Raw genomic sequence first — 21112 nt, forward strand, 5'->3', positions numbered from 1 at the left:
AATGTTTATGGCATGCATTGCCTCAAACATTAAACCACAGGAAGGAGATCCTGATATTATCCCCATTTTAGAGTTGGGGAAGCTGAGGCTTACAGGAATTCATTGCTTGCTCAAGGTCACTGTTAATAAGTAGAGGAGTCAGGAATCAAACTGTTCGATAGCAGATTTAGTGCAGTGAATTGCCACATGAGAGAGACTGAGACATGAGTGAACGTGACAAGAAGAGGAGACCAACACAGTAGAACAGAGAGTTATTTCACTTCGCAGAGGAGTGGGATGTAAAGATGGGTGAGGCAGAGTCAAACTCTTTAGCAAGGGATGCAATACCCTTTTGACCAGAACAGGCCCTCGCCTGCCTCCTAGGTTTATCTCCTGTCTCTCCTCATAGCCCTTTCATGGTAAGGCCCCAGTGAATTACCTGGTGATTTCTTAACTTGTCAGTCTTGCATACCTATTGCTTTTGTATAAGCTATTTCCTCTGCCTAGAATAGCTCCTGCCCATTCTTTGCTTTGTGAATTGCATGTCTTCATCCAAGACTCTTCTCAATTGTGCCTCTGTTTAGTAAAGCCTTCTCTTGTCTCCTCATTCCTCCACACTCTGCAGTCCCTACCCCTAACAAAGCTGGTTGCTTTCTCCCCTGCAATGGCAGAGCAACCATGCATTATACACTTCCCTCTGCTTTCCTTGACATTACAAAGTAATCTGTTCACATGCTGTGGCTTCTCCAGACTCAAAGCCCCTTAAAGAAAGGGATGGCATGCTTAGCACAGTGCCATGGGGTAAGTATTCAAAGTAGATTAATGAATACATGAATAGATGAATGAATAGATTAATTAATTATGGGGAAATTTAAAACTAGGTATGATAAGGTAAGTGATAGCAATTCTCAGAGATTCAAAGGCAGGGAAGTGGCATGATGAGAATGCTATATTAAAAAAATTAAGATGGGTGATTATTGTTTTTACTTTTCTTATTGTAAGACATCAAAAAGATACAAATTTATTGTAGTCATTTCTCCTCTTCCAGGTATCTTAGTCATAACAGAATAACCTTCCTGAAGCCGGGTGTTTTTGAAGATCTTCACAGACTAGAATGGCTGTATGTTTAATTTATGTGGCATTTTATAGCAGTAATTTATGGGTTCAAGAGATATATAAATGAATTAATTTTTTTCTTCTGGCTGGCAGGATAATTGAAGATAATCACCTCAGTCGAATTTCCCCACCAACGTTTTATGGACTAAATTCTCTTATTCTCTTGTAAGTACTAAACTAAAGCAAATATTTCAATCAAAAGCAAAGACGTGAATAAAAATTAATGCTTAAATTTAATACGATTAAATTTGGAATTGTTAAAACCCCAAAGAGGCCTTTTCAATGAAAAAGCTTTTCTTAATCATATTCTATAAAGCTATTTATAGTTCCAACAATTTTAAAAGATTTTCTGTCTTTTAGAATATCAGCCCATAAAAACTGAATACATTCTCACTCTCATATTTTATCACAATATTCTTTTTGTTGTTGTTGTTGACATGGAGTCTCACTCTGTCACTGAGGCTGGAGTACAGTGGCATGACCTCGGCTCACCACAACCCCCGCCTCCCGGGTTCAAGTCATTCTCCTGGCTCAGCCTCCCAAGTAGCTGGGATTACAGGTGTGTGCCACCTCGCCCGACTAATTTTTATATTTTGAGTAGAGACAGGGTTTTACCATGTTGGCCAGGCTGGTCTTGAACTCCTGACCTCATGATCCACCCCCCTCAGCCTCCCAAAGTGCTGAGCCTCCGCGCCCAGCCTTTATCACAATATTTTTAAGCACATCGTTACTGCTCTATACAGGCAGACCTCAATGATATTGTGGGTGTGGTTCCAGACCACTGTAATAAAGCAATAAAGCAGTATTCCTTTGTCACAATAAAGCAATTCACACAAATTTTTTTGGTTTCCCAGTGCACATAATAAAGTTATGTTTACACTATACTGTAGTCAATTAAGTGTGCAATAACATTATGTCTAAAAATGTGCATACCTTAATTTTAAAATTCTTTGTTGCTAAAAAGTGCTAACAGTCATCTGAGTTTTCAGCGAGTTGTAATCTTTTTGCTGGTGAAATATCTCATGTCAGTGTTGACAGCTGCTGACTAACAACAGTCGTGGTTGATGAAGGCTGGGGTGGCTGTGGCAATTTCTTAAAATAAGATAACAGTGAAGTTTGCTACATTGATTGACTCTTAATTTCATGAAAGATTTCTCTGTGGTATGAAATGCTATTTGCTAGCATTTTACTCACAAGAGAACTTCTTTCAAAATTTAAGTCAATACTCTCAAATCCTGTCATTGCTTTATCAAATAAGTTTATGTAATATTCTAAATACTTTGTTGTCATTCCAACAGTGTTTGCAACATCTTTCCCAGGAGTAGATTCCATCTCAAGAAGCCACTTTCTTTGTTCATCCATAAGAAGCAACTCCTTATCCATTCAAGTTTTATCATGAGATTGCAGCAATTCAGTCACATCTTCAGGCTCCACTTCTAATTCTAGCTTTCTTGCTATTTCCACCACATCTACAGTTACTTTTTCCACTGAAGTCTTGAACCCTTCAAAGTCACCCATGAGGGTTGGAGTCAACTTCTTCCAAACTCTTGTTAATGTGAATATTTTGACCTTACTTTCATGAATCACAAATGTTCTTAATGGCATGAATGCTTTCTAGAAGGTTTTTAATTGACGTTGCCTAAATCCATCAGAGGAATCACTATCTATGGCATCTATAGCCTTACAAAATGTACATCTTAAATAATAAGACTTGAAATTTAAAATTAGTTTTTGAACCATGGACTGTAGAATGGATGTCATGTTAGTGTGCATGAAAACAACATGAACCTCCTTGTAGCTCTCCATTGGCGCTCTTGGGTGACCAGGTACATTGTCAATGAGCAGTGTATCTTGAAAGGAAATCTTTTTTTTCTGAGGCCCCAAGAGTGGGCTTAAAGTATTTAGTAAACCATGCTGTAAACAGATGTGCTGTCATCCAGGCTTTGTTGTACCATTGGTAGAGCACAGGAAGAGTAGACTGAGCGTAATTCTTGAGGGCCGTAGGATTTTTGGAGTAGTAAATGAGCATCAACTTTCACTTAAAGTCACCAGCTCCATTGGCCTCTAACAAGTGAGTCAGCTTGTCCTTTGAAGCTTTGAAGCCAGGCATTGACTTCTCCTCTCTAGCTATGAAAGTCTTGTATGGTATCTTCTTTCAACAGAAGGTTGTTTCATCTACTTTGAAAATTTGTTGTTTAGTGGAACCACCTTTATCAATGATCTTAGCTAGATCTTCTGGATAACTTGCAGCTTCTCCATTAGTACTTCGTGCTTCACCTTGCAATATTCTGTTATAGAGATAGCTTCTTTCCTTTCCTCATGAATGAACATCTGCTAGCTTTAAACTTTTTTTCTGGAGCTCCCTCACCTCTCTTATCCTTCATAGAATGAAGTAGAGTTAGGCCTTGCTCTGGATTAGGCTTTGGCTTAAAGGAATGTTGTGGCTGGTTTGATCTTTTATCCAGACCACTAAAACTTTTTCCATCAGCGATAAGGCTGTCTTACTTTCCTATCATTTGTGTGTTCATTGGAGTAGCACTTTAAATTTCCTTCAAGAATTTTCCCTTGCATTCACAATTTGGCTAATTGGTACATGAGGCCTGGTTTTTTGACTTATCTCAGCTTTCGAAATGCCTTCCTTACTATGCTTAATAATTTCTACCTTTTGATTTAAGGTGAGAAGGTATGTGAGCAGTATATCGTGAAAGGAAATCTTTTTTTTTTTTTTCTGAGCAGTAGGTCTCAAGAGTGGGCTTAAAGTATTTGGTTAACCATGCTGTAAACAGATGTGCTGTCATTCAGATTTTGTTGTTCCATTGCAGAGCACAGGCAGAGTAGATTTAGCATAATTCTTGAGGGCCCATAATTCTTGTGGGACTCTTCCTTTCATTTGAACACTTAGAAGCCATTGCAAGGTCATTAATTGGCATAATTTCAATATTGTTGTGTTTCAGGGAATAACAAGGCCTGAGGAGAGAGAGATGGGGGAATGTCTGGTTGGTGGAGTGGTCAGAACACACACAACATTTATGGATTAAGATTGCTGTCTTGGCTGGGTGCGGTGGCTCAGGCCTGTAATCCTAGCAATCTGGGAGGCCAAGGCAGGCAGATCGTCTGAGGTCAGGAGTTTGAGACCAGCCTGACCAACATGGTGAAACCCCATCTCTACTAAAAATACAAAATTAGCCAGGTGTGGTAGCACATGCCTGTAACCCCAGCTACTCGGGAGGCTGAGGCAGGAGAATCTCTTGAACCTGGGAGGTGGAGGTTTCAGTGAGCTGAGATTGCACCATTGCACTCCAGCCTGGGCCATAAGAGTGAAACTTTGTCTCAAAAAAAAAAAAAAAAAAAAGATTGCTGTCTTATATGGGCATGGTTTGTGACACCACAAAACTACTGTGATAGTAACATCAAAGATCACTGATCACAGATCACCACAAACAATACAATAATAAAAAATTTGATGGCTGGGCAGGGTGGCTCACGTCTGTAATCTCATGCCTTGGGAGGTCGAGGAGAGAGGATAACTTGTGGCCAAGAGTTTGAGACCAGCCTGGGCAATATAGCAAGACCCCGTCTCTATGGGGAAAAAAAATTGTTTTTAGTTAGCAGAGCGTGGTGACACATGCCTGTAGTCCCAGCTACTCAGGGGGCTGAGACAGGAGAATCACCTGCGCCCAGGAGTTTGAGGCTGCAGTGCACCATGGTCACACCACTGCACTTCAGCCTGGACAACAAGGCAAGACCCTGATTCGAAAAAGGGAAAAAAGTTGAAATATTCTGAGAATTACCAAACTGTGACACGGACACACTAAGTGGGCACATGCTGTTGGAGAAATGGCTTTCATAGACTTGCTCAATGCAAGGTTGCCACAACCTTCAATTTTAAAAAACGCAGTATCTGCAAAGTGCAATAAAGCAAAACACAATAAAACAAGGTCCGCCAGGTGGAGTGGCTCACACCTGTAATCCCAGCACTTTGGGAGGCCGAGGTGGGCAGATCACCTGAGGTCAGGAGTTCAAGACTAGCCTGGTCAACATGGTGAAACCCCATCTCCACTAAAAATACAAAAAGAAAAAAAGCCGGGCATGGTGGTGGGCATCTGTAATCCCAGCTACTCAGGAGGCTGAGGCAGGACAATTGCTTGAACCTGGGAAGCGGAGGTTGCAGTGAGCCAAGCTCGTACCACTGCACTCCAGCCTGGGCCACAGAGCAAGACTCTGTCTCAAATGAAATAAATAACTAAATAAATAAAAATAAAACAAGGTGTGCCTACATTAATCTNTTTTTTTTTTTTTTTTTTTTTTTTTTTTTTTTTTTTTTTTTCAGTTACTAGCATTACTGCTTTCCTCCATATAATAGCTTATATTTGTCAAAATTTTATTACTATCAAGTATTTTAATATAACAGACTTCCAGAGAAAAAAATAGAGGGAAGGCTGGGCGTGGTGGCTCATGCCTGTAATCCCAGCCCTTTAGGAGGCCAAGGTGGGTGGATCATTTGACGTCGAGAGTTCGAGACCAGCCTGGCTAACATGGTGAAACCCCGCCTCTACTTAAAATACAAAAATTAGCCAGGTATGGTGGCACATGCCTGTAATCCCAGCTACTCGGGAGGCTGAGGCAGGAGAATTACTTGAACCCGGGAGGCAGGGGTTTCTATGAGCCGAGATCGTGCCACACCACTCTAGCCTGGGCGACAGAGCCAGACTCCATCTCAAAAAAAAAAAAAAATTAGAAGGAAAAAACTAATTTAGTGGATTTGTGTAATTTCATAATAATAACAATAATACCATGTTTGACCCAAGATGAGAAGAGAACCAGAAAAATGTGACTTGTCTTTTCCTTTTTCAGAGTCCTGATGAATAATGTCCTCACCCGTTTACCTGACAAACCTCTCTGTCAACACATGCCGAGACTACATTGGCTGTAAGCGATTGTGTCTTTTTTTAAAGAACTCAATTAAATTTTCTGTTTTTACCTAATTCATTCCAAGTATCAGATTGTTTTAGGTTTTCTTTAAAATGATAAGGTTTTTAACATCATATCACATTTCTTCAAACTGCTTTAACATGATTTTTATGTTAAACATCTACATTATCTAAACTAAAGTCTCTAAACTCTCAGCAAAATAAAACATCTCAAAAACATAAAATTATATATATATATATATATACTGGAGCCAGGAAGAAGAAAGACAGAAGGAATGTCCTGGCATCTATATAACATCTTCCCCTTTCCCTGCTGATATACTCACCTTCTAATTTGGTACAGAAAGACTAAGTCATTTTAATTTCACTCTAGAATTCTGAATAATAAGAATATGATATTTAGCAATTTTTTTAACAACTAATCATGGTAAAATATGTTCCATGGAATATTTACACAGTAGCTTTGCTTGTAGTGATAAGTATCACTCCACCATTCCAAACTCAATCATCCAGTAAATTTGTCTATTTAGAATACAAGTAAAAAATAAAAGAAAGAAATAATCAAAATAACTATTAACAAGTTCAGTCGACAAACTGCCATATGCTGTATCATATGAAAACTCCCTCTATCTCTTATTTTACATGAAATTCTCACAAGTTGGTTGTTTGATTTCTAAGCTCATACCAGATTACAAATGTCAAACTAAAAGGAAGAGGAAAAATTAGAGTCAGAAGCATTGATTGTAGTCAGAGGTAACAACTACCAACTTGATAAAAAAGTGTAAGTGAGAAGTGCTATAAAAAGCAATGACAGTAATTCAAACTGTACTAATTTGCAACCTCTCAGAAAAAAACAAACATCCTGAAAAGTTACTAAGTCCAGTAGGCATTTTGGTATGACAGAACAATGCTGTGCTATACATTGAAAACAAGCTAAGCCATAAATTAAAGGGCAAATTAAGTTTAATATCCTTCATTAAAATTGAATTTTGGTTCAAATGAATACATTAGCATCTATTACAGCCTCAGTAATCCCAACTTAGTAATTAAGCACAATTGAACAATACTTACGTAATTAGCAATTAAAATGTGTGCATTTAGACCAGAAGCAACTGTGTGTATTATGTATTATGTATTATGTACAGGCAATAATAAACCTTGCCTTTGTTTATAAAAAGGCAAGAAAATATACAATATACCTCAGATAAACATCAATATGATTAAGATTTATTACTAGAAAAATTAAAATTAAAAAATAAAATTAAAAATTTTGTTACTAAAGTTTTCATATGTAAATTCTAGCTATCCAGAACAACTTATTCCATATGAATTCCTGATAGTGAATATTATCCTGATTTTAATTCTACTAATAATAATACTTTTCTTTATAATTATTCACCTTTTTATAACTGATCACAGCATACTTACCGTGCATGAACTTTCATTTAGCACAGTATGAACTAGAAAATCTGACAGATTTGTTGGCCAAACATCATTTAAACTCTGATGTAGGGGAAAAATACACACAAAATAAAGAGACAGATGACAGCCCAGGAAATTATGCTTGTAAGATATTTGCAAGACAATAAACTGAAACCTCTATTAGTTCTTGCAAAGCAATGAAAAACTGTAAATGTCACAATAAAAGTTGTAAAATTCAAAAAGAAAGAAATGTAAGTAATAAGTAAGCATAAGGACAGATATGGCAATAGCCAAAGGTGAACTAAAAGTCGAGAAATAAAGTAAACTTTTCTTTTGAGATGAAATTAAGCAAGTTTATTTATTAGCCAAAGAAGTCAATATGAAAAGCTTGAAAATACAGAAGATGATGAAAATACATAATAGTGCAAAGTACTAGAAGACATGGAAAAGAATGAAAAAATGAAATGTGATCACACACACACACGCATACACACAGCAGTGAAAATGGACTATCAGTACTTCAATCAACATGACTCAATTTCAAGAACATATGAATTATTCAAGAAAAAGTCACAGAAGACTACATATATTATAATTCCATTCCTATAATATTGTGATTAAGATATAGAAAGCCACGAGACAACAATGCTTCCTCTCTACCAATAAGAAAGAGCTTTATAATCTACAAAGTCATAATTTTCTGGAGCCCATCAGTAGGCTACAGTCATAAGGTAGCCAAATAAATGGAATTCTAAGAAACAACAAGGAGATGTGGGACATACATACTATTTCGCCTTTGGCAGAGCACAGGATGAAGAGTTGGCTGGCGTGAAACCAGGTACAAAGAAAGCTGCTAAAACTTTAATGAACTTGTAAGGTTAAGAGTGGGCTACTATAGTGCTTTAGAAGAACTGGGAACCCCATATGCAAGGGTAAGATGTAGCTATCTTCAATAGGCTCTTTTTCACTCAGCTCCACCAATCAGCATAAAAACTAGGAGTAGGTAAGGAAACCAGACAGAGCCCTTATTGGTAGCACACAGACACAAAACTCTACCTTCTTCTCTAAACTCACCCCTCTCAGGGAACAAAAGCATTAAGCCTTTGGGAGTGGGACAGAAAATCCTCCTGCACCCAGGGACCAGGCAAATATCCCTTACTTCCATAGGAGGAATAGAAACTAGAGCATTCTGCCCCAGGGTACCAACAAAAAAAACCCCACTCCAGCCCAGGATCTTGCACAGATCAAAGCAGTGGGTAGTGCCCACTTGGGTCATGGCAGGAAATGCTCTTATGAGAGTTTGGCTTCTGGGGAAGGGGGAACAGCAAAGCTGAGACAGCCCCATCCCCAAAAGGGTAAGGAAAAAGAAGTTCATTGTCAAATTATAAAGCAATCAACAAAACCAGAACCAGCAATAACTCAGATTTTACAACTTCCAAACAAAGACATTAAAATGCTTATGACTAATATGGATAATATGCAAGAACATAAAGAAAATCTTAGCAAAAGATGGAAACTACAAAAGAGAAACAAAAATTATTTCAACAGCCTTAGCAGCAGACTGAACACAGCTAAGGAAAGAATCAACAACCTTGAAGATAGGTCATAGAAAGCTTTCAAATTGAAATGAAAAGAAAAAAGAGACAAAAATAAAGGCAAAACAGAGAATCCAAAAGCTGCAGGATAATATAATTATCTAACAAATGTGTAAATGGAGTCACAGAAAAAAAATAAAGGAAGAACAGAACAGAAGACATAGCTGGAGAAATAATAGCCAAGAATTTTCTTATGTTAATATAATACCACAAACCAGAAATCTAAGAACCTCAGAAAAATCCATGCAGAAGTCAAGAAAAACTAGACAAATTATAGTCAAACTGCTGAAAACCAAAGATAAAGAAAAGTATCTTAAGGCAATCAGAGAAAATAGAAACATTATACACTGTAAAACAAGGACAAGAAACGCAACACTAACTTTTTTTAAAAAGCCAGAAAGACTATGGTAATATTGAGGAAAAAGATTTCAGAACAAGGATTATCACCAGGGATAAATGAGGGATATCATATAATAATAAAAAGATCAATTAAGCAAAAATATGTGATAATCCTAAATGAGTAAACAGTTTCAAAATACATAAAGTGAAAAACAATAGAACTGTGAAGAGAAATAGCTAAAAGTCAAAGGATGTTATTTAAAGCTGATGAATCTTTGGCCGAGCATGGTGGCTCACACCTATAATCCCAACACTTTGGGAGGCCAAGGCAGGAGGATCCCTTGAGCTCAGGAGTTTGAGAACAGCCTGGGCAATGTAGTGAGACCTTGTCTCTATTAATAATTTTTTTTAAAAAAATTAGCTGCGTGTTTAGCTGGGCGTGGTCATGGGCACCTGTAATCCCAGCTACTCGGGAGGCTAAGGCAGGAGAATCCTTGAACCCTGGAGGCGGAGGTTGCAGTGAGCCAAGATCACACCATTGCACTCCAGCCTGGGCAACAGCGTGAGACTCTGTCTCAAAAAAAATAAAAAGTAAAAATTAGCTGAGCATGGTAGCATGCACCTGTAGGCAGTCCCAGCTACTCAGGAGGCTGAAGTGGGAGGGTAGCGTGAGCCTGAGAGATCAAGGCTGAAATGAACTATGATTGTGCCACTGCACTGCAGCCTGGGCAACAGAGGGAGACCTGTCTCTGGAAAAAACAACAAACAACAACTGACAAATCCATAGATTAGACACATAGTGGTTCCCAAGGTGAACACCAATAAAAAGCATGTAATGAACCAATATTATATGGTAAAGAGAGGCAGAGGAGCAGAGAGGAAGACAATGTACACAAATGTTATCATTTCTTAGTATCATCAAAAGAAAGAAGGTATAGTGCACTGGGTAAAGTTATAAAGATTGCCAATAGAATATACAAACCTTTCTAAATATCGTAAAAAATACATTTTTTAAAACACCATTAGGTTAAGATAAATATTACACAAAAAAAACCTGAGGTGAAAGTTTTTTAAACCTACGCAATCATATAATAATATTTTTAAATAACAGACTAAGGCCAACTCTATTATATCAATAAATATAAGTAGGCTAAACTCACCTATTAAAAGAAAAAAGACTGGGAAAGAAGACCTGGAAAGATATTTCTCAAAAAATACTTACACATGGCCAATAGGCATATGCAAAAATGTTCAACATTAATCATCAGAAAAATGCAAATTAAAACCACAATGAGGTATCACCTCACACCTGTTAGAATCTCTATTATCAAAAAGACAATAGATGACAAGTGTTGACAAGGATGTAACTAGAAAGGAATTCCTGTGCACTGTGGGTGAGAATATAAATTAGTACAGCTGTTATGGAAAACATATGGAGCTTCCTCTAAAAATTAAAAATAGGACCGGGTGCAGTGGCTGATGCCTGTAATCCCAGCACTTTGGGAGTCAGAGGTGGGTGGATCACTTGAGGTCAGGAGTTCAAGGCCAGCCTGGCCAACATGGTGAAACCCCATCTCTACTAAAAATACAAAAATTAGCCAGGCATGGTGTAATCCCAGCTACACAAAAGGCTGAGGCAGGAAAGTCACTTGAACCCGGGAGGTAGGGGTTGCAGTGAGCCAAGATCACACCCCTGCACTCCAGCCTGGGCGACAGGCAAGACTCCGTCTCAAAAAAAAAAAAAAAAAAAATTAAAAATAGAACTACCATATGATCCAGCAGTCCAACTCTGGGTATATATCTAAAGGAAATTCCATTAGTATGTCAAAGAGATATCTTCACTGCCATGTTCATTGCAGCATTAGTCACAATAGCCAAGATATTAATCAACCTTATTGTCCAACAACTGTTGAATGGATAAAGAAAATGTGGTAGATATACACAATGGAATACTAGTCAACCTTAAAAGAGATCCTGTCATTTTTGACATGTATGAACTTAGAGGACATTATGATGAGTGAAATAAGCCAGAGATAGAAAGAAAAATGCTGCATAATCTCATTTATATGTGGAATTTCTTTTTAGTTGAACACATAGAAACAGAGAGTAGAATCGTGGCTATGGGTCATGGCAGGGGGAATGAGGAGATGTAGTTTCAAGGGTACAAAATTACAGTTATGAGATGAGTAAGAATACAGATCTAATATATGGCATGAGGACTATAGTTTAATAATACTGTATTGTATAGTGGAAATTTGCTAAGAAGGTAGAGTTTAGGCACTCTTACCATTAAAAAAATTAACTATGTAAGGTGATTAATATGTTAATTTGCTTGACTGTAGTAATCATTTTACTATGTACTGTATATCAAAACAGGCTATACACCTTAAGTATGTACAATTTTTTAAAAATATGTCATGTAATTGCAAACAAAAGAAAGCAAGCATCATATGTTTTATCTAAGTAGGTGGAATTCTGGCCAATATGCATTAAACAACACAATGACATTTTAATGCTATAACTGCAATTTCCAATAAAAGATACCACATTACGAGTCTATACACACCAAAGAAATTAATATAGCAACCAAAACAAAAGAAAATGTAGACATACGTAAGCAGTAAGAGACAATCCACCACTGGGCCAGGCGCGGTGGTGCATGCCTGTAATCCCAGCACTTTGGGAGGCCCAGGCGGGTGGATCACCTTAGGTCAGGAGTTTGAGACTAGCCTGACTAACATGGTGAAATCCTGTCTCTACTAAATACAAAAAAAAAAATTAGTCAAGCGTGGTGCCTGTAATCCCAGCTACTCAGGAGGCTGGGGCAGGAGAATCGCTTGAATCCAGGAGGCAGAAGTTGCAGTGAGCTGAGATCGTGCCATTGCACTCCAGCCTGGCCAACAAGAGCGAAACTCCTTTTCAAAAAAAAAAAAAAAAAAGATAATCCACCACTTCTCACTCCATAAAAAATCAAGTAGAACCAAAATAAATAAATAACATGATTGGTAAGTTAATACTAATCAGTGTATATCAAACTGCAATGCCCCTTCTCAATACCAGAACTGCTTTCTTTGGGACAGAAACATAACTAGCTAAAATACTACATTCCCACACTTCCCTGCATCCACATATAGGATATGTCTTAAGTTCTGACCAGGGAGGTCGAAGTATTACAGTACAGAATTTCAGGAAAATCTCCTTAAAGAGAAAGATGCAGGTCCTTTCTTTTCCTTCTTTATCCAGAAAAAAAGAAATGAATATGATGGCTTCAGCTTTAGCAGTATCTTGTACCATGAAGACAGGAGCATGTGATCAGTGAATATGAAAGATCCTGGGTTTCTAACAACTTTGTAAAACAACCATATCAGCCCTGAACTGCCCAACTTTCGGTTTTTTTTTTTCCTTGGGGGAAAAAACCCCAACAACTCTGTGTATTTATGCTATTATGGATGGGTCTCTGTTATATGTATGTGCACCTAATCCTAATAGATATGAACTTGAAAGCAAAGAATGTCCAAAGAACATTCACCAAAACTGACCATGTATTTTAGGACATACACATACACAAACCAAACTCAAGAAAACAGATGGAGGGATTAGCCTAAAACAGGAGAAGGGTCATCTCTTCCTCTGAGATTAGAAGGAGACCAGGTGCATATACAGGTAAGTTTACAGATGTTGGGCAGCAAGTCAAGGGCTTTTGCCTTCTTCATCACCTCAATTTTCTCTGTGAAATAGGAGCCAGAAATGTTTAAAAGGTAGAGGAGGAAGCAGATAGAGAGTAAGATTTGCATGCTTGAATGCCACTAGGGGACAAGTTAAAGGAGAATAGACAAGATTATAGTTTTTGTCTTTTGTTATTGTTGTTATTCAGATTGAAGAACCACCAAAGTTTTCATTTTTATCCAATTCTACCAGGTATAAAGGGAAAAGTAAAATGGTTAGGCTCAGAGGCTCATTAGATGGGAAGGGTGGTGGTTTAAACACAGTAAAAAAATAAAAATTAAAATTAAATACCCCTTTGGTAACTCCATTAAAGCTTGCAGCTAGGGAGCAAGAAACAGATTTTTTGTTGTTATTTTGGTTTTGTTGTTGTTATTTTTACTCTAGCTAAGAGGTATGCTGCAAACCAGATCCCTGCCTATCAAGGACTAAAACTCCTAACTTTAGGAAGAAGATAAACATATTCATATGTAAGCTCATATACATGCCCATAGAAACACATCATGCAAATATGACTCAAATGTTTTTATTATTAACACGGGAGGGAAAAAAAAATAGTAAATATACAACCCAAGGCTAAAATAAATGCAAAATTAAACTACCAATTTAATCAAATGTCCTTAATTTGTGCCCCAATATGTGCCTCTTTTTGATTTTCACAAATTAGTAAATTAGTACTAACAAATATTTTTGCCAGCTTAATAAAAAACATTACATAAGTAACTAAATAGGAACATCAACTCGCCTCATTAAGAGCATTTTGTGAGACTTAAGAGAGCATCACCACCTGGTGGTAGATTCAGGGTAATGATTAGCAACTAAATAGGAAATGGCCAGTCCCTGTCACGGATAACATACATTATGAGAGGCCAAAAGCCTTGGCCAAAACTAAGACCAAAAAAAGTAGCACTATAAGTGATTAGCTTCCAACTTAATAGAATGACAGAAATTTGGAAGGGTGATCTAGAATCCATATTTAAGATTCTAATACAATATCCCATGAAGTACAAAAATCCTGTCTCAAAACTATAGAGATATGATACATTGTCTGTGCTAAATACCTGTAGTAAAAAGAAACTTCTTCTCTGGATATCACAGATTGCTAGATAGGTTTAAATTGGGTTTAAATTTGAAATGTTTTATGTCCCACAACCAACAAATCTAATTTTGCAAAATCCAATGCAACATAAAAAACCCCTGATATATTCTATAGCCTGACTTCAAATATAGCTCTCATTTTGTTTTTGTTTGTTATAAATACACCCATATTCTTCAATTGCCTTGATTTCTAGATACTTTACATCCTGGTCTTCCAGATTTTCCGGATATATTTGATTTGTCAGCATCTGTTTTTAATGCAGCGCCTAAAATAAAACTGACTCACATGTAGACAGTGGAGTATAGGCACTTCTATTAATGCTTTCCATGTTTCCTTTCAGATTTTAATTGCCGTATCACACTTCTGCTCACATGTTTTAGTCACAATTATTCCTGAACAGCTTTATGTTACATGGTGACCAGTAAGCTGAGTGTTAGAAGAGACTGAGTAGATTTAAGGGCCAGCATTTACTTTTGAAAGTCTACCCCTAAACCTCAGCTCTCTTCCTCTGCTCTATAAACTTCCAACATATACTCACTTACTAAAGAAGAGGAACAATAAAAGAGTAACTTCAAGATAACTATGAAGAGACAGTAAAACAAAAATTTTGATACATTTTTATGCTTAGACCTTAAGGAGGTTTATGGTGACATAGGCGTCACACAGCAAGGAACTCCCAGGAGGATTATATTTGTAGATAGATAGATAGATAGATAGATAGATAGATAGATAGATAGATAGATAGATAGATAGATAGATAGATAGATATGTAGCTCTCTGAATTGGAAATGCAGAACCTAAGGCAGTCTGCTGTTTGCTCTCTGTCTGCACTGGCCTTTGTGACAACATAAAAAGCAAATAAGGGTATTCCCAATAGTAAAAGATTATTGAGAATTTTTTCTGGGGAGTGATTAGGCTGGAAAGGTAGGAGCTAAATATTGTTTGGCCAGCAGCAGCTTCTGCAACAGTAATAGAATCTGATGCAAACTGTAGCAAAATAAAATCACACCACTTAGGGAAATTCCACTGGTAACTTGGGACAAATGTTTACTATGATTCATTATGAAATATTGGTTAATAAATTAGGTATTTATCATGACAAATGTTTTCGATTTGACTTCTTGTTCTTTTCGATTTCTCAGAATATACATGCCCATATGAACTCATGATACAGATGGGAAGCAAAACATTTTTACTATTAACATAGAAAAAGAGAGTATAACATAGATATTATATATCTATAATTTCAGCTGTAATAGAAATGGCTACAAGTGAGAGTCTATATGAAATAAATAGTATGTAAAGAAAAGATATTTTATTAGAAGGCAAATAATTTTAACCAATTTATTTCTCTCCATGATTAAGATTTAGCTGTATCATTTTATTTTTATGTTCCAGGGACCTTGAAGGCAACCATATCCATAATTTAAGAAATTTGACTTTTATTTCCTGCAGTAATTTAACTGTTTTGTAAGTAATATGCTATGCTTTTGAAGTAATATTATATTTTCTTACAAATAAAATTTTAAAACACCCATTTTATGGGAGAAAATTCCCAAAGAACATCAAGAGTCTGTCATTGGATCTCAGTTTGAGAAACGCTAAATTGAAATCTTAGTCTATAAGAATGTTTATCCTTTGCAAATTATTACAGCATAAATTTTTTCTTTATAATTGTGAAAAAATTGTTACAATCAAAATGAAAAACAAAATACTGCTGAATGCTCACAGCCCTGAGGATGTAATGATGGACATCAAGATAAACCCTAAAGTGTTAGTGAGTGTAATTCCTTCTTATGCATCTTTGGCCTATTTTAAATATACATGGCATTTTCTGTTGAAAGTAAAGGATGTTAGGTCTTCCTTCAGTTAAAAAAAAAAAAAAAATCCAACTCTCCTATTCACAGCTTATTTTTCCAGAATGTTTTTCAAACTATGGATTGCAACTAATAAGTAGGTGATGAAAGTAATATATAGCATAATTTAGTATACCCTTGTCAGCATTTTTAAATGAAACAGAATTTAATTGAATAGATTATATCAGACTGCAATACAGATAGTAAATGTATTGTTTCATGAGCCTTAGGGGGTGTGTGTGTGTGTGTGTCTCTGTGTGTGTGTGTTTTATGATCCAATATAAAATACATTTTTTAGTATGTGTTACCACAGGAAAAATTTGAAAACCATTATCCTAGACTACACAGGACCCCTGTATATAGGCGATGCAATAACTCCCACTGATATTACCGTATGTTTTCTTCAATTATACCCCCCATTCCAATGGGTTCCAATAAGTTCCAGTTTGAACTCCTCCTGAGTTCAGCAATCTTCAGGTGCAGGGTGCTTGATATAAAGTCATGCAAAATAGTGCATAGTAATTGCCCAAAGGAAACCAAGTTGCACCTGAAGGACACAGAGCAAATATCTGAAAAACTTGGAATTTCTTTTCTATTGTATTTATTTTTTAAGGAAACCTCTGTATTAAGAGATTATTTGTGGATTTCCTCTTGGCAGGTGTTGTGCTTTTAAGTTCCAAGAATATTGGGAAATGGTGGTAATAGTTTGGAGTGCAGTGAGGAAATAAATCAGAAACGACAATTTGAAGACACATCATACAATGTTTAAAACATTAAAAGCCCTTTAAAACTTAGTTCTGAGTTGGTCCTCTAGGCTAGCTGATAACACATGAGATCAGTGCAAAAAAGTCAAGAGTTAAACAGTCTGATTCAGCATCCCAAATTAGAGATTCTTCTAAAGGGGTTCAGCTAAGAGTGGACTTCCTTAGGCAGATCTGCCCTAAATCACATCAAGTAACAAATGAGTAGGAGTGCTGTGGTGTGTGGGTTATTTTGTTAGACAGACATGCTATGCAGACTGAAGAGACAAGTCTAAAACAGCTCGTATGCGCTTGGTTGCAAGATATGCAGTCTGTATTCTAAAAAGCAGGGGTTTTCACCATTTCTCTTGCAAAGCTCTTCCCTCCCTATTTCACTTAAAATTTTGAATTTCTATTATTATCATCATTAAAACATTTGAGAAATTTAGGATTAAAATTAAATTGGATGATTTATACTACTTCAAAATGTCTTTATGGGAAAAATGTACCGTATATTCATTATCTTTGTTTCTGCAGACTGTTCTTCTCTTTAGTAATTCTTGTCAGTTACCTAAAGAAGTTGCAATGTATTTTTCTTTTTACTTTCAGAGTGATGAGGAAAAACAAAATTAATTACTTAAATGAAAATACTTTTGCACCTCTCCAGAAACTGGATGAATTGTAAGTATGACTGCACATATACTGTTAAGAATTTTCTTTCTACTGTTTTATTTTTCACACTTGTACTTACATGTTTATACATTTAAGAAATATTACTTCTCTCCTCTTTCTAAGCATTATTTACATATATACACCTCAAGCCACAAAGGAATTCAGATAGCATACAAAAATATATGGGAAATAAAAATATAAATATTTCAGGAAAGTGGGTTAAAGGAAACACAGCTGTAAAGAAATAATAAAGCCAGTAAAAAATTAATAAATAAAATACATTCTACACCACTCTGTTCCACTCCTAAAGAAGGACAGTAAATTTGTGGATTTTTTTGTTTTGTTTTGTTTTTGTTTTTTGTTTTGTTTGTTTTGAGACAGGGTCTCACTCTGTCGCCCAGGCTGGAGTGCAGTGGCGCGATCTCGGCTCACTGCAACCTCTGTCTCCCAGGTTAAAGTGAATATTCTGCCTCAGCCTCCTGAGTAGCTAGACAGGCGCATCCCACCATGCCCAGCTAATTTTTGTATTTGTGGTAAAGATGGGGTTTCACCATGCTGGCCAGGCTAGTAAATTTGTTAATATGTTTCCTAAAGGATTAGGATTCAGGGACCATAAGATTAGAAGACACCACTTTGCTGATCTGAAACCAAAGGATAATCTTGGATCCGTAAAGAAATTAGATACTACTGTGGATAATATTCCTACCTATAATAATGGAAGAGAGAAGTTATTTTTATAATGCCCCTTTTTAATGCCAATGACGTAATTCCAAGGGACAATATAACAATTCTATGATGAACCAAATCCTGTGGTCTAAGCACATTGTAGTTTATTTTCAGAATAAAATAGATGTAGAACAGTGAATGAAGTGCTTATCCTTCAGACCATTTTTTTATATTTTAGTGTCAATTTTCTTTTTTTTCCTTTTCATTTTTTTGTTTGCTTTTTTCTAGTGCCAGGGTGTCGCTCTGTTGCCCAAAATGAAGTGCAGTGGTATAATCATAGCTCACTGTAACCTCAAACTCGTTGGGCTCAAGTGATCCTCCCACCTCAGCCTCCTGTGCAGCTAGGACTACAGCACATCACCATGCCCAGCCAATTTTTTTATTTTTTGTAGAGACAACGTCTCTCTGTGTTGCTCAGGCTGGCTTGGAACTCCCGGCCTTAAGCAATCCTCCCACCTCAGCTTCCCATAATATTGGCGTTACAGACATGAGCCACTGTGCCCAGCTAGTATCCGTTTTCTGGAAAGAACCTGAATGTGGACAGAGCTACATGTTTTGACAATTAGCTAGATAGAACATTGATTTATTAAAACCTTTCCATAAAAATTAAAGAATACAATTAGAATGTTATGAAAATAACACCAGGACACCTTACCTGAGCACTCAAGAAGTTACAATGTGCTTTTCCTTATGCCAGGTAGAGGGAATACACTGCCAGGAGTTGGAACATTTCTCAGGTAACAATCCTCCATTCTGCCCCAAAACATCAGGGAACGAGCCATTGAAAACCCAACATTTTATCTGTAGCCTGAAACATTTTTTGGTGGTCAGTACCAATCATTCACAAAATGTGGAAAATCTCAAAAACAAATAGAACCAACCATCTGTTGTAGCAACTCCTGGTACATGACAACTGACCCATATCATCAGCACATAGGAAAGTAGTCTCAATAGTAGGGGAAGATGCAGCTGGATGATCCAAAGTATTCTCTAGACATTAGAACACACATTAGTCAAGGGATGCTAACTATATATTTTTTCTTGTTTCATCCACTTGAAATCACACCTGAATATTAAGAGAGAGTTTCTTCAAATCCTAGCCTTCATGGTGGCAGATTTTGTATGTCAATAACCAACAGTGAACATGAACTCAAAGAGCTTAGTGCATAACCAATGCCAATCCAGGTTCAGAAGTAAAGGAAAGAATAATACAAACTGCAGAGAGTAACCAAGGCCAATAATTTGTCTTGCTAATTATTAGGTGGACTTTAATACACCTAATCCCATATTAAACACTTGCCTGAAAAATCAGATTCACGAGGACAAAAATGGCATGTTTTCTAAGAGTCGGTGGCTTTCATTGGATGAGTCTATATCTAAACTGTCCTTTTGAGAGAGGGTTGAACTACACTCTGTGCCCCTCCAGGCTCCATCACACCAACAGAGTTAATGAGAACAAAGAGTCAGGATTCACTTGTCACAGAGGACTTTAAGTAGCTCTAGTGACAGAAAATCTTTGCCACATGGTTGAGTTAATTTGAGCTTTTAAAGTCAACTACTCTAGTTTACAAGGTGTTTCCTGAGTTCATTCAGAAATGGACCTTGACTCCAATTAAGTTTAGCCTAACTTTCCTAAACTTGAGCTGAGAAAATGGCCCTTTCAAATGTCACTTGGGATCTGGGCCAACACTATCCCATTACATGATTCATGCTGTTAGAACTGTATGCCGGGATTTGCTCTGATAACAAAAACCCACACTCCCACCAGTAATTGTTGAACATGACATTTGGAATTTTAATATCCCAGTGCACCATTTTAAATCTGTTTTGCACATTGCTTTACTAATGTGATCAGTATTTTACTTGGCTTCCTATACAAGGAACCGAAATTGTGCCCCACTTTTACTAAAGATGAAACAGAACCAGTCTATTCATAGTCTTCTAACTGGGGATGGAGAGAATAGCTAGTCCAAAGCTGAGCTAGGCACTGGGTAGCGCAGATGAATAGATATCGTTCTTGTACTCAAAGAACTCACATGTTTCAGAGAGGAAACACATATGTACAGAAACAGTTGTAGTACGATGTTATATGTGCTGTATGTGTTATATGTGCTATAGTAGAAGTATGCAAGAGGAATGTATAGGAGAACAAAGGATAAAACACTTCACCTCCCTGGGCTCAGAGGTTCAACAGAGGAATGATGTTTGAATGAAGTCTAGAAGGATGAATATGAGATCACAAGGAGGGAAAGAAGAGTATGGGGATTAAAATACTGAAGCGCATTTGGGCCATGGTGAAAAGCTACTTTGGGTAGAAAGTGGTAGGCAAGGGGACTGGAAACATAGTCAGTGGCAAGACATTTGAATATTTAAAGGTTCATTATGGCCGGGTGCAGTGGCTCATACCTGTAATCCCAGCACTTTGGGAGGCTGAGACGGGATGATCGCTTGTGCCCAGGAGTTCGAGACCAGCATGGGAGACATGAAGAAACCCAGCCTCTATCAAAAATACAAAGATTAGCTGGGCATGGTAGCATATGGCTGTAGTCCCAGCTACTCAGTAGGCTGAGGCAGGAGCATAGCTTAAGCCCGGGAGGTGGAGGTTGCAGTGAGCCATTTGTGCCACTACACTCCAGCCTGGGCGACGGAGGCAGACCCTGTCTCAAATTAATTAATTAATTAATTAATCAAAGGCTGTTTCTGTCACACAATGCAGTTTTGATTTCATCTCCTAAGGTACAGTAGGCTATTGAAGGAGATTCCAAGTCTTTATGAAAGAGATGGAATTTTAGAAAAATTCCTTCAGTTGTCTAATCAGAACAATCTATCTTTGTTGACAATCACCAATAAATATGTAAATAACAACAATAGTCTCCAGGTTCAGTTTGCAGCAAATACATTTATAATATTTATC

At 37.0% G+C, this 21112-nt stretch overlaps 1 protein-coding gene across 10 annotated transcripts in view; it reads left to right on the forward strand.

The window, feature by feature from the left end:
* The window catches only part of RXFP1 (relaxin family peptide receptor 1), a 124688-nt gene that overhangs the window by 82970 nt on the left and 20606 nt on the right, over positions 1-21112 (forward strand). For 9 of the 10 annotated variants that reach the window (XM_025385030.1, XM_025385032.1, XM_025385029.1 and 6 more), the window contains 5 exons: positions 1028-1099; positions 1189-1260; positions 5950-6024; positions 15603-15674; positions 17410-17481. In XM_025385030.1, the coding sequence (XP_025240815.1) occupies positions 1028-1099; positions 1189-1260; positions 5950-6024; positions 15603-15674; positions 17410-17481 (363 nt within the window). The remainder of the gene's footprint in view (positions 1-1027; positions 1100-1188; positions 1261-5949; positions 6025-15602; positions 15675-17409; positions 17482-21112) is intronic. The other variant, XM_025385031.1, reaches the window with a different exon arrangement.

This window comes from Theropithecus gelada, chromosome 5 (genome assembly GCF_003255815.1).
Source record: "Theropithecus gelada isolate Dixy chromosome 5, Tgel_1.0, whole genome shotgun sequence".
Classification (NCBI taxonomy): Eukaryota; Metazoa; Chordata; class Mammalia; order Primates; family Cercopithecidae; genus Theropithecus; species Theropithecus gelada.